General features: G+C 33.7%; 1 protein-coding gene across 1 annotated transcript; it reads right to left on the bottom strand.

The window, feature by feature from the left end:
- On the bottom strand, positions 1-15,251 carry LOC108912709 (armadillo repeat-containing protein 8). The gene is made up of 6 exons (XM_018718028.1): positions 15,090-15,251; positions 14,216-15,034; positions 13,989-14,155; positions 6,884-7,104; positions 6,116-6,797; positions 1-248 (listed from the first exon to the last, which is right to left on the bottom strand). Exons 1-6 carry the CDS (start codon positions 15,123-15,125, stop codon positions 212-214), a joined length of 1,962 nt encoding a protein of 653 aa, XP_018573544.1. The 5' UTR covers positions 15,126-15,251; the 3' UTR covers positions 1-211.
- Positions 15,252-15,652: the final 401 nt, after the last annotated feature.

Here is a 15,652-nt window from a genome sequence, read left to right as displayed (position 1 = left end):
TATCTTTAACATATATATTTGTGTATAATTTAAATATATAACACAAATTTTAAACACTATAAGGTACATTTTTTAGAGTTGAATTTTATTACAATCTCTGTAATAGAATTGTTAAAAAGGTAAAATCATTTTAGTAAAATTACACCTCAGTCTACACATCACATTGAAATCATATCTAGGGGTCGTAAAGACTTAAAAGGGTAAACCAAATTCATACATCGGCAAATTGAGTGAGGGCTGCTTTCACCCTGAAAAATGAAACATTTTAAATGGTACTTGAATTTTAGAGAGTAATAAAAGGAAATAAAAATGCAATATGCATAAATTTTATGACAAATACAGGGTGATCCATTAACGATATCGAGCGGTTGTATATAGGAAACTAGACGTGCTACGATTATGGGGTAAAAAATCTATTTACAAATATGGCCAAAAGAAATTGATTTAAAATATTTTCAAGATTGTAACTTCACTGCTAGGGTTCGCAACTGCTACAGTGTTACAGAAAATTGTCGGTTTTTAGAAATTTCGCCTATGTAACCGAAGATGAAAATACACTTTTTGAATACACTGTTTAACCCTTCACAAGTTTTGTTTGAACTTTTTTTTGTTATTACCATAGCAACGCCAGTATGAAGGACGCCATCTTGAAATTTTTAAATTGTCATAACTTCTAAATGCCTTAATCGATTTCCATTTTCCAAACAGTGAAAATAAACTGCCAACATATCATACGCTTCCACATATGTAAAAGGTATTTTCCTTGTTCACAAGTACTTTTCCAATACAAATAACAATAATTTTGCAGGTAGCAAGAGCTGTCACATTTCGTTTGGCATAATTTTTCAGTTGTCTATTTTCATAGGGCATAGCCTGCCTCATTATGGAAACAATAATCATTATAAATACTCAAATATTTGGAATTAATAAAAAAAATTATACCTACATTTAAAAAAAAAAATTAAGAATAAAGCAAATTCTTTTTAAGGACAAGATAGGTATAGTTTTACAATTAATTACAATTTAATTTTGGCTTGGACTATGTCAATGTTATTTAGAGAACTAAATAAAGGAGGATGTTCTAGCTCTTCACTATTTTAGCAATAACTTTAAAACGAAAAAGGTATCGACCTCCAGTTTGTGTATTTGTTTTCCTTAACCCTCCGTCTGCAACGTGCGGTCTCTCACACCGATCCGTAAAATTATTCTGAAGTGAACAAAGGTGCATGCGTGTATCAACTTGCCCGTCTACGTATTCCTTAAGCTTCAGTCTACACATACATTTCTTAACGTTAGCACTTATTTACCCAGTTAGTTTTTCGGCGAATCACCGTTTCGGTCTTTCAGACCGAGGTTACAGTTTGTGCACGATTTTTAGGTAAGACCAAAAAATTTATTAATTTTGAATAGGTTATAATTAGTAGTATTTTTCGATAGAATTTGCGAATATGACATACGAGGAAACCCAAGCACGGCTCCAGAAATTCGTAGATGAAATGTTGATGGAAGAGGATGATGAAACAGTCCCCTTAGATGGCGATGAGAGTTTCTCAGAAGATGAAACAGAGCAGCAACTTGAAAATACGGATTCAGAGCCGATGTCTGCTATGGCCGATGTCTGCTATGTTCGTCCAAGAAAAATAGAAAAACCAGGTACAAATGCCTAAAATGTAGCCGGTTCCTTTGCAAGTTCCNTTATACAGGGTGTTCCTAAATAAGTGTCGCAACGGAAAACTGTAAATTCCTCTTGAAAAATGAAACATTTTTTTCCTCTTCCATTTTTCTCTCCGGGCTTTCGTTTTCGAGATACACGGTGTCAAAACTTTAATTTTTTTTTAGTTTTTCGCCAATATCTTAGGAATCGTTTGAACTATAGGACTGAGCTTTTGTACACACATTACCACTATTAATAGCTACTTTTTCGCACCCTTCTCGAATTCATTGGACGTGCCAGTGGTGGAGATTTTAAGGTATCATAAGGGTTTTTCCCCCCCTAAATTTTACGCCACTGGAAAAACTGACTTTTGACAGCAAATTCTAGGAAATTTAGGAACACCCTGTATAGGCGAAATTTTGAAAAACCGACAATTCTCTGTAACACTAGCAGTTGCGCCCCCTAGCGGTGAAGTTACAAACATGAAAATATTTTAAATCAATTTCTTTTGGCTGTATTTGTTAAAAGATTTGTTACCCCATAATCGTAACACGTCTAGTTTCCAATATACAGCCGTTCGATACCGTTAATGAATCACCCCGTATACAAGACGAATTTTTATTTCCGTTTCTTTCGTGAAAAAATTATTAGCCATGGTTCCTGATCCTATTTTTCATGTATGTTTTTTTAATATGAAAAGTGTTCCAATATTCTGGGGTTCGGGTAGCAATAAATTGTTTCCTTTTTTTTCAAAAGTTTATCTTAAAACTGGATTTTATAAACATACACTTATAAAGGGTATCCCAGAATAACGTGTACAACGGATGACCACAGATTCGTGGCAGAGTTACGCTAATTCACCTATATCCGAAATCACTTGGTTAATAATAATAATAATAACATGTATTTTTTATTTGATAGGTGATATCATTTGGAAGTTTTTGGGTCTCTTGTAAAATTTTGATTAAGTGAGCGGTTTGGGTAGAAAAAAATATTTTCTAAATGTATCCATTATCTTGTCACCCATACTACAATACTTAACAAAGTGCCAGTAGGCTCTGATTTTATAAGTTGACTGTAATTTCATTTTGATCTTTAAATCATTGTAGTTGTTAATTCTGTTTTACTAGAAGCGAAATAATAAATATTCACAATGAAAATGTGTATGCTCAAGAAAATCCACATGCTATCAAAGTGGAACATTATCAGCACGAATTTCGCATCAATGTTTGGTCTGGGATCATTGATAGCATTATTATTGGCTCTGTTATTCTACCCAATAGACTGACTGAACGGGGAAATTTATTTAGAATTTTTGCCAAACCAGTTATTAAAAGATGTGCCATTATTACTCAGAGCTAACATGTGGTTTATGCATGATGACACTCCACCACATTTCACTGTAAATGTGCGGCAGTATCTGAACCAAAGATTCCCTCGTCGATGGATCAATAGAGGGATAATGTTTCTGTTAACTGGCCTGTACGTTCACCAGACTTAACACCCTGCAACTTTTATCTTTGCGGCACTCTAAAAATAACAGTGCATGTTTCCACATCTAACACTGAATAAGAGTTGTGGAGGCATATCCAAAATACCATAAATGTTTTAACAAAATAGCCCTTAAGAACTGTAAAGGGTGTCACTTAACTTTCTTCGCCGAATCCGAATCTTCTGGAATCTGGAATAGTTTGGAGGGTGGCACAGTATACCTAGCCACAGCACTTAGACCCCATTGGGCCCATTATGCATCCTCCCAGCGAGAGATCAGCTCTCCCGAGCTGTCAACCAGCCTATCAAGGAGAAAAAGGTGATGACATTGCTCAGGAGGATCCCTCTAATGTAGGCCATAGAAGGCCACCGTTCTAGCACAGATTCTCTCATTGACAAGACACCAGTACACTCGCAGAGTACATAGAAAACTGTCTCGTCTTCCTGCTCACAACCTCTACAGAGGGGTGTTTCCTCATATTATAAAGGTGTTTCCTTAGCCAACAGCATCTGGTCTGAATATTCGTCACCTCTGGACATAGCCAGGTATTTTTAGGCTGTGTTTTTGCTGGGGTATCCTAAGAACTCCTTAGTAAATTGACAGCTGTTTATTTCGTTCCACCGTGTTTTAAACTCTTTGTGGGTGTTTTCCTTAATCATTTCAAAAAGAACTGACAGCGAGTGCACACTGGAGGGACTGGGTCCAAATATAGTACGACCCGATGCCCTCCTAGCTAGCTCCTTTATTGCCACTGTAGTCCAATCAATCTGTCACGGCCTTATGCTAAATTTACAAAAAATATCACCTGGAAACAAAAAATATATAATAGAAAAAAAAATTGGAAGAAAGATTTTCCTGTGCGGCATAAGCAGCAAAGTTAACCTAAAAAATTCATAAAAGTAAAAAAAATTGGCAGTTTTTCGCCAATAAAAAAAAAAATTAACTCCAACCGAAAAAAGTTAAATGAGACAGTTGTAGCTATTAAAAAAAACCTATCGATACGTATTTTTAAATATATCGATTGCTATATTACTTTTTGAGATATATCGAAAAAGCCGTCAAAAATCGACTTCTTGTTTTTGCTGTTTTGCTTGTTTTTGTCCAGAACTTGAGATATAATGCAAATTTTGAAAGTAAGAGCGCCTTTGAACGCGCGAATTCAGTTTTCGGAGCGCCCAAGAAGCGTTCCTCCACTCCCCCGCCCACTAGTTAGCTCGCGCTGCGCTCGAATGCTTCGGTTTGACGCATAATTAAAAATGCAGAAGTGGCTAAAATGAACCATTATTGAAAATATAAGTCTTCAACTTCAATCTCTGTAGGAATGGACGCTGTAGCGCTTAAATAGCGGCCTGTGGAATTTTTTGAAAAAAAAATATCTCGTCTCAAGAAGGTCGTACAGCAATGTTTTTTTTTTAAATTTGCGTAAAAATGTTAGCAATCGATTCCTGTAATCGACATTATCGAGAAATGAAAATTGAAAAAGATATTCAAGAAAAACGCGACAAAAAATTTTTACTTTTTTCAAAGTTATCTTTGGACACTTGAAATGAATAAAATCATTATCACTCTTTTTTACCGTGAAAGTACAATTCTTAAGGGAAAAAATTACCCTGATTTATTTCTCTACAACTATTCGTCGAGCAAGAAGAGCCGATTTTTTAGATGACATTTTTTTCGAAAAATAGATATCGAAAAACTTTTAATATTTTTTTATTTTAAAAAATGTACCTTTTTTGCTTGCCGAGGGCTACATTTACGGCAAGTAACAAGTTTCAAAACCTTAAGTTGCAAGAGATACAGCAAAAACAAGAAAAGTCGATTTTTGACGGTTTTTTCGATATCCTATCGTATCGATAGGTTTTTTTAGTAGCTGCAACTTACTCATTTAACTTTTTTCGGTTGGAGTTCAAGTTTTTTTTTTATTGGCAAAAAACCGTTTTTCTGACTTATGAATTTTTTAGGTTAACTTCACCGTTTATGCGCCACAGAAAAATACACTATCTTTCCTAGAATTTTTTTCCTATATCGCTATATATTTTGTTTCCAGGTGATATTTTTTGTAAGGTCTTCTACCTATTGATTGGATTATTGCACCGGTTGTGTCCCTTAACCCAGCATACAGATATCCTGTTGGTAGCTGGTGGCATACAATGACTTAAAGATCAAACTGAAATTACAGTCAACCTACAAGATCAGTGACTATTTTAGCACTTTGTTAAGTATTATATGGGTCGCAAGATAACGTAGACATTTAAAAAATATTTTTTTGTACCCAAACCGCTCATTTAATCAAAATTCTATAAGAGGCCCAAAAACTTCCAAATGGTATCACCTATCAAATAAAAAATAGTAGCCATTACTGTCCGAAAGAGGAAAAAGTTATTAACAGATATTATTACCAATTATCAATTTTGTAGGAGTTGTGAGTTTTAAAAAACACTCTGTATAACATCAAAATTTGTAGATTGATAGCAAAAGTCCACACCCCAAAAATTATCAAAATCAATTAATACCGATTTATTTACAAAATTCAAAAAAATTTCACGAACTTTGAGGCCATCTAGCGACTAAACGAAGCGATTTCGGATGTAGGTGAATTAGCTTAAATCTGCCTACTTTGAGGCCACGAATCTGTGGTCTTCCATTGTACACGTTATTCTGGGACACCCTGTATAATGGAACTATAAGGATTCTGTATTCTTATATAAAAAAAAGATTATTTACACACACCCATCATTTTCCATCCATTTTACCACATTTAGTGTATTGTATCACTTTAGGCCACTGTATGCAGTTGGCCGTTGGGTAGGAAGACTTTTGCACTAAATACGCGGATATTCTTAAAATCATTTTAGGTCCAAGAACTTTAATGAGATAGAAGGTATTGAAATTTAAAAAAATACACATTTATTCAAATATCCCTGAAAATGTTTGAGACATTTCACGAAATTAAAAATTTTCCAACTTACCTGTTGAACAGAATAGTATCTGATGTACTCAACAGTTGCTGAAGAATATTAACTACTCCCAGATCTTTCAACCTCGACTGCCTTTCAATAGCACCAGGTTCTCCTCTTCTTGTTAAATTGTTAATGCAAAAGACAGCAGACTCTTGCAAACAGGGAGCTGGGTGGTTCATATAATCGATAAGTTTTTTAAGTACGTCTTCGTTAGACATTATATGATCTCTTGCTCTTTCACCGTCAGCGATATTCCCCAATATACAAAGAGCCTGTTCCTTAACTTCAGGAGTGTGCGGTCCTTCTAATACTAAAACTACCCCTTGCATAACTTGAGGACCATGTAGTGCCATCATTGTATCTGTATGAGTTCGAGGAGATACCAGATTACGCAATAGGCCTAATGTTTTCATGAGTACTCGAGTATCGGAATCGGCTAGAAGTCTGAATATCTGATCGGTACCTAAAGCCGTGAGTATTTGAGATTTGACCCGTTGTTCAGCTTGAAACGCAAGATTCATTAAAGCCCAGACACCATTCAATCGAAGTGAGGGATCGGGCTGAGACGTCAGAGTGGCCAGTAATTGAACGACTCCTTGTTGAAGCATTGGTTCTTTCGCTGGAGAAAACTCCAATAATAAATTACAGAGAGCGGAGGATGCAGCAGTTAATAATTCGGTGCAAGGAGAATCTGAAAAAAAATATATATCTATTGTTATAAGTAACAAAAGCTTATTGTATTTTTTTTATTTCGTTTTAATCCACTATACTAGTTACCAGTTAATAAAGTCATTAATGGACGCCAGACAGAATGATCCTGAAAAGTAGTACGCAACTGTTGAACTGAACGACTTAGCGAATGAAGACAACGGACAGCAGCTAGTCTAATTTCTTTATTTTCATCTCCTAAACCATCAACGATGCTGTCCATTAAACATTTTGTATCAATTATTCGTTTTCTAATATCTTCATCATTTGCTCCCAATGACGCAAATGCTCTGTAAATATGTTGTAAATTTAAATATAGGGTGTTCGGTAAGAACGGGTCATACTTCATAGGGTGAAAATATTCCAATTTAGTTAAATTACCTCGGTTATCTACGATCTATGGTTGGCTATGAATTTAAACGTCAAACTTAATGATCAGGAAAAAAGTTGAACTTAAGGAGGTTCGTTACCAAAAAAAAAGAAATTGTAAGAAAGTTTTCGAAGCAATTGAAATCAGTTAATAAATACGCAAACTGCCTCGTGTAAAAATATCAGATCGATTGCCAACATAGTTTTTTGAAAAATGTTATTAAAAATTATGCTCTTATACAGAGACTCTTATGGGAGTTGGGAAAAAATTTTAATCAAATGTGAATATTGCTCTTAAAGATGGTTAGGATCGGGAAAATAAAATTGTAATTAAAGAATTAAATATTACCAAACACTTTAAAACAATAAAAATAAGCACTTACAATGTAATTATTGAGATAATGGAATGAATAGATAACATTTTGACAAATTTCAACAAACATCTGATCCAATGAAAGGAAATATGGAAAGGCTGTACACTGTATTTAATGCTTCAACTGAGTGCTATATTTGAATAGCTCGATTATAGACTATAAAATTATTCCAGTTGAAAATATATGTAGTAATAATTAATAATAAAGTTGACCCAACTTTTACCACCATGCCATATCGGTGCAATGTTGCCAGATTTCACCCATAGTTTTACAAGCTCTTAATGAATAAATAGACACTTTTATTCAAATAAACTTGCATTAAACTTGAAAAATATACAGGGTGAGTCATTAATAATGGTACACAACTCAATGGTATATTGTTAACATCAAAATATAGCGATTGAGCCAAATATGCCTTAATCAATTGTTGCTCCTTTTCGTTCTACAGGGCGTTAAAGTTGAAAAAATATTTTCGATTTTTTGCTATATTTTAAGTATGTATGGAACAATTGTTTTAAAAATTTGTAGTTTTACGTTTTTTGAGGTGGCAAATACGAATATGCAAATAGTGTTGGAGTCATGTCTAGAGGGCGCTAGTTGTCCTGTCCTATCAATGTAAAAGTATGTCTAACTTTTTGTATTTTATAATTTTGATTTTTTTAACTAGAAATTATTAAACTATCTATAATTCTAAATAAAAAAGGTATACTTGTTACAAATCGATAAACTCAATTGTTTTCGATATACAGACGTTTTAAGTTTTTGAGATTCGACGGGAATTAAATTAGAAAATTATTTTTTCCAATTAGTAGGCATTGACATAATAAATTGGCATCTGTCACTACAATACCAAATTGTTTCTGCCAATTCTACTCTATTTGATTAGGTAATTAGTTTTTTCCTTGTCGTTATTTTTTAGAGAAGAGAATATCTATAGAAATTTCCTGCACCGTTGGATTGAATGAATTGAAAAACTTAAAACATCTGTATCACGAAAACGGTTTAGTTTATCGATTTGTAACTAGTATACCTTTTTTATTTAGACTTGAATGTAGTTCAATAATTTGTAGTTAAAAAATTCAAAATTGGAAAATACAAAAAGTTAGACAGATTCTTACATTGGTAGGAAAAATTTTCAAAACAATCGGTCCATACATACTTAAAATATAGACAAAAATAGAAAATATTTTTTTAATTTTAACACCCTGTAGAACGAATAGGAGCAACAATTGATTAAGGCATATTTGGCTCAATCACTATATTTTGACGTTAAGAATCTGCCATTAAGCTGTGTACCATTATTAATGACTCATCGTGTATACGAGCTAATATGTGTTGTATAAACTTCATTTGTATATATCATATTTAGTTCCCTCAAATACGTTTATGTAAGGTTTTGGTACTACAACGAAACTCCCGTGTATAAGCATAGGCTTCCCCCCCGCACCGCCTGCCCCGCAAGAAATCTATTGAACCTCCTTAATAGAAAAAAAACAACTTAAACAACATAAATAACATACAATTTGCACCGATAAGTTATAGAAATTGTTCAAAATGATCATAGTCTTCTCTCAGGCATAAATTTATTCTTCTTCGAAATTTGAAGTATAACTGCTGATTGTTTCTAACTTAGCTTTTGAAATCAACTTTTGAATTTTCGATGATTTTAAATAACAGCTACAATACGTATTATTAGTTACTCGTGTTTTTGTTGAAAACGACAAAATGTTTTGAAAACTAACAAGGGTAGGGAAAGTTTTAGAATTAAATTCCCCATAAAATAAAGTAATAATTTTTTTTAAGTCCGCCAATGGGTTCAAAAATTCTGTTACATTTTAATGGTGTATTATCCCTTTAAAATGCTTCAATTTTACAAGAAAGTGAAAATCGTCCATGTACGGGCAATTTTCAGTATTGAGAAAAAAAATTAACCCAAGAAATATAAGACATAATATACTATATCTGTGAATGGTCACTAGGCGAAACAGTTTTTAACCAATACTATTGCGGGAAACAACTACCAACATGCAGTTGTACTCATAATATCTAATAAACAGCTATAATCATTCGTCAATGGAACCATCACACACAGGGTGTCCCGGAAATGATGGGCAATCTCTCGGATATGGATAGATAATGAGAAAATAATGTCACAAGTTCATATCAAATTTTTTCCCCCGGGCTCACCTTGTAGTGTTATTTAGCTCTTGAAGTTAAGAATTAAAAATGGTTTTTTTGCTGTAACTTTTGTATTTTTCAATAAATTTTGAAAATTTTTTGGCTGGATCTATAATTTTTGAAGCTACTTTGGATGATAATATGAAATCCTTTATTTTATAGATATTCAACAAGTATACCTTTTTTACGTAAAATACCATAAATTTTTATAAAATGATGGAAAATTTGGGGTATAGTGGAACAAAAATTTATTTCCTAGAAATTTTGGTGGGGGATGCTTTGCCCCCGGGCCCCCATAATTATTATCGAGGATTTCATATTATCATCCAAAGCAGCTTCAAAAATTATAATTATATTATTCATTCATATATTAAATTTTCAAAATTTATTGAAAAATACAAGTTACAGCAAAAAAAACATTTTTAATTCTCAACTTCAAGAGCTAATAACTCTACAGGGTGAGCCCGGAGGAAAAAATTTTATATGAACTTGTGACATTATTTTTTCATTATCTATCCATATCCGAGAGATTGCCCACCATTTCCGGGACACCCTGTATACAAGTTCAAAACCGGCATATTTCTAGTGAATCAGCTAACGAATGATCCTAGCTGTTTACTGACATTGTGGGTATAATTCAATGCTAGTCGGGGTATTAGTCTGCAGAGTAGTTGTTTCATGAAATATTATCACTAAATAAACAATAATAAAATTAGTGAAAAAATGAAATTATATTAGGAATTGCCGCATTAAAATAAAAATAGATCTTTATGAAAATTGGTTAGGGGTCATTTTTTGGGTCGTGCAAAAATACATATAATATCACATTTTAAGCAAAAAATTTGCTAATACTATTTTTTAGACATTGACAAAAAAATCAAAATGGACAAATTTGCAATTTTTATATTTTTCAAATACAGTATAAACTCTTTTCAACGAATCTTAAGGGACCGGGGATTTTTTTTCGTTATATGGAGGGAAGAAGGAAAAATCCTCTCCGTTCATTTTACCATAGGTAATATTATGACGGTGCTTAAATTTTCCAAGCCAACTTTCAGATGCTTTAAAGTCAATAATAGCTAGTTGTTTGGCAAACTTCTCAGCCTTGGCTTTAACAATTGGCCCCGAGATGTGTACATTATTCTGGCGCTTATTATTGTTAAACCACGACAACATTGTCTAAGTCTTCGAATTTTGGCTTCCTTAATTTTTTAGTAGACACTCCCTGCAGTTCCGCCTGTAGAATTGCTTCTTCATTTTTCCAAATGGTAGCAACAGTAGATGGACTGAGGCCTAAACGTCTTCCAACATTACTTTTCTTTTCTCCTTTTTCTATCGCACATATCAAACAAACTTTTTCGTTAACACATAACGCTTTTCTTTTACTGGCCATCTTGACAGTTTCAAAGTAGGTTTACGACTGATAATACACAATAGGTGCCTAGTGTGTTTAGTAACTGAGTTCAAAATTTCCTATAAACAATGTAATCCAAGAGTAATGCACACGTGTTCGAGGCAAAAGCAAGGCAGTTATTTACAACCTCAGGGTCTCAGAAATTTCGGCAGCTCAAAGATTTAGTCGGAACCTTTTAAAAGCTGATTATAAAAACAATTACACTATTAAATAATTGCTGGCATCTAAATATGAACATATTTCTTCATAATAGAGAATGGCTGTTGCGTTATAAAGAGTGTATTAATGTATGGGTTTTGACGTAAACCAACCAAATTGACTTAATTTCTACGTTATAGGAAGTTTTTCGTTATAACGAATGACGTTATAAAGAGTTTACACTGTATGCACTTTATCGGTTCTATTTACAAAAATATTTAACTTCATTGGCTTTCGATAGTAAATAATGTCTGGGCGAACGAAAAAACTCAATTTAATGTAGATACAGTAAAGTTTATAATTATAACAAGATGTACGAATAATTTTACCTGTTTAGTTAGTTTTATAGATATTTACTTGAAAACGAAAAAGCTTTAAAAGCTATACACAGCCAAACAAAATATAAATTTAAATAAAGTACCTATACTAGGCCAGATAGTTACACATATGCACCTGTTACGTTATTTTAGTATGTTATGTAGTATAGTAAATTAATAAAGCAACGTTTTTGACAATTTTTGTTTTATTTTGGTTTCACAAGTGTCCCGGATTATCACTTTCAGGAGTTGGTCACCTTGGTAAATGACTCAATAGGCTTATTTTCGAACTTTTTTTTGAGATAATATGAAAGACTACGTTATTTGTATTCGATAGATATCAAATACTATAAGAAATTCAGCCCGCATCACATTGAAAATAATTATTGAAGCTACGGGACTGTGACGTCAGCACTTCCTTCGCGCTACCAGTCTCAATCTGCCAGCCACCTGCATTGTCATTGCACTGGACGCGGACAGCACGGCTGTGAGTTGTTTACCAGCTGATTTGAAACTTCACAGACAATGGCAAACAGCTATTATTATTTATTATTTAATAAAAGATGTCATATAAGTTAACTATATGAAAAGTGTATATTTACAGATATATGTATAGAATCGAATAAAAAATAAACTTATTATTAGTTAATTTAACAGCTATAATTTATTAAATATAAAGTTACACCAAAATGATTGTATTTCGTCTAATAGTTGATTTACCAGGTCTTCATTATAATGAATATTTTTTTTCACAATCTCCTGTCTCCTCAAAATCAAGAGACGTTACAACAAAGAGGGCATCTTTTATTCTTGTCAAATGCATCTGTAACTGTACTTGATACATAAACTTTAATTTTACCTCTCCATCTTTATCAATATAATTTTTCACGGTCTTTTCGCTTCTAGGACATTTTATTTCAACTATAACATTATTATTTATAGCGTCAGGACTGGCTCCTACAATAGGGCATTCTTTACATAAAAATATACCAGCCTTCTTGTATTTTTGTTTAGTGTTTTCTGATAAGACTTTTAGTACCTCTCTTTCTAATCGCAAACCCCGTTCCATATCCGAAGTTTGCAATACTTTCGCAACAAATATTTTTTCTATTAAAGTCCCGTCCATAGTTTTGCATTTAATGGCATTGTACACTCTAGAAGTGGTAACTCGCCCGTATCTCATTTCGTGCCATAAACTATTATTGGTTTGCCCTCGTGTTTTTTTCTATCTTTCCAGCTAATTTTTCATCAAACAGGCACTTTGCAAATTTTAAAATTTGTGAGCATTATTACTATCAAGCGCCTCCTCTTTAAACCTTAAGACTAAGTAGTGAAGTGATAAACTTTGATCAATAATGTTGCATAATTTTCGATTCTTGGCCTTTTGCAAATATTCCTCAAATACTTGAGTAGATTCAGGAACAGAAGATCTGATACCAAAATCGCTCAGTGATAACTTTTTTTGTAGTAATACTGCTTGCTAAAACGAATTTTTTCCAGTAACATATTTTTTCTGTTGGCGAGGGTTCTTCACTACGGCGGTGTAGCCACATTAAAAATGCCACTGCGTGTTTGCAACCACCTTGAGAAGACGCACAATCAGAGCACTGGATTTTCACAACAGTACTATTTTTCTCATCAATAATGCCCTCTACATTATAACTTTTGGATTTTACTTTATGTTCTGGGGGTACTTTGCATTTTAAACAACAGGTGTTATTTGTCCTTTTTACTTGGACGTAACCCACGGCATTGTCTCCGTATTCCTTTCGCCCAGATCTTAAAAATAAAAAAAACAATCTATACTTATCTGATTACAAATTTTATGACATTTGTATATTACAGAGCAAGTGTAGTACTAAGTGTATTACTTACCTCTGCAGCTTAATTCCTCTCATTTCTGCACTAATAAAGTCTTTGTTACAGTTAAAATACTCCATAACCATTATAACGTCTATTACCGGCAAATTGGTCGAATCAGCTATTGTAGTCTTTTTCAAGTGAAAAACTCATTGTTTAAATTAACTAACACACATACACGTCCACACCCGAGATCAGTAGCCGTACTAAGCGACAAGCGTGGTCTCTTGGAAAACAAAATCAGTGCTGTCGCATAGGCACGGGCGGGCGAAGGAAGTGTTGACGTCACGCAGTCCCAGCCGGGTCTCGCTATGTCGTCAATTTATGATCGCAATATTTTTTTTAATGTATATTTCTTGTGGTACACGTATTGTTAACATATTTATTACATATTTTTAATAAAAACAGGGAAAAATAAAATTTCGTGAATGAGCCTATTATCGGACAAGAACATCAAATCATACCTGAAAGCAGCTTGCCTTGCTGCAATACTGGGGCATTTTAGAAGATCTACCAAAGCACTCACTAACTGGTTACTTATAGCAGCCACCTGTTGCAAATTACTGTCTACTTCAGTTAAATAAGCTAGAGTATCAGCTGCTAAGGCTCTATGAGCTTCTAAATGTTCCACCTACAAAATATTAAACATTAAACGCTAAAAGATATAAATTAATAAGTTAGTTGATTATACCTGACAAAGTCGAACAAGACAAGGAAGAGTACGATAGGTTATAATGGGATCATATGGAGGTATTGCACCTGCTCGATGAAGATTTGTAAGACATCTAGCAGCTTCCAGTTGCATTTCAACAGGTCTATCCCTAGATATTAAAGTAGCCAGATAGTTAGGAATCTTAATATCCTTGCATGATGTGTTAACTATTTCATTAGCAACCACTTGGTTGTTCCAACACATTGATGCTAAGCATGTAACAACTGGAATTCTAACAGAACAATTTTGAACTGTTAATAAAGAAGCCAGAATAGCTGGAGCACCAACCGAACATAGAGCATTTTGCTCGGCAGGTCTTTTACATGCAGAACTTATAATACTAGCTACGCACGACTGACGTTGTAGACTTTCTTTCGGTCCAGCAAAGCTAAGAAGTTTTTGTAGATTATTGAGAGAGTATTTTGTATTACAACTGTAACTTTGTTGTGACAAGGTGCGTAAACAACATAAACAAGCATCTATGAGTCCTGGTTCATTTTCTTCTAAAACATCTAAAAGTACTTCAACAGATCCTGAATTTATAAGCAGCTCGATGTGATCTTCGGTGCCTTTCGCTAAAGATCCAATTGTAACAGCAGCTTCTACTCTTACTGCTACTTTAGCATTTCTGTCTTTCAAGAGATATATTAATCGCGGGACAATACCTTGAGCTATAACACTTTCTTTTTGGCGATTTGACCCAATCACAGAGTTCTTTATGCATATAATAGACGCTAAGCACTTATTTGGATCTTGTGAATATAAATTATCGATGTAAGAACGAGTACTTTCTACATTCTTAAAAAGACAAATTCAGTTATTATTAAGTCAAGTTTTAGGTTAAGAGTCTTACCATAAAAGCGGTAAACGGCTGCATCTCAAACAGCATTATACAAATGTATAATCAAAATAATAAAATAAATAACAAATAAGAATTATTCGCTTATCGCAATTTGTTTGTTGGTTTTTAGGTGATACTTTTGTAATGATTTACGTTTTTTCTTGACAAGTTGACAATAACTACGACTATTGCACTGCGTGTTGCCTATCCTATATCCTATCTCTTCTTTACTCTATTGCACAGTATACTAATCCGTTCAGTGCGAACAGCCGAGCTGAGCGGACGTGTTTGTTTGTGAGGTGAAGTGATTGCAACGAGCAAAATCTACCTGCCTTTATTAAGGCTACCTGGAAAGAATCCCTTTCTTTCCTTTTAATCACCGACCTAATCCCCGGCTAAGCATAGAGGCCGTCGGCATCTTTGTTCAGGTACCTGTCCCGGGGTTATGCCCAGGTAAGTTTTAACTTATTTATCAGTTATTTGCATTACTTTAAAATACATTTCTTTAAAATTGCGACCCCCGACAAACAATATACCAGACAGACAAATACACCAAAAGACACGTACGCCCCCGT

Source organism: Anoplophora glabripennis, unplaced genomic scaffold (genome assembly GCF_000390285.2).
Source record: "Anoplophora glabripennis isolate ALB-LARVAE unplaced genomic scaffold, Agla_2.0 scaffold668, whole genome shotgun sequence".
Classification (NCBI taxonomy): Eukaryota; Metazoa; Arthropoda; class Insecta; order Coleoptera; family Cerambycidae; genus Anoplophora; species Anoplophora glabripennis.
This window is presented reverse-complemented; position numbering and strand designations above follow the sequence as displayed.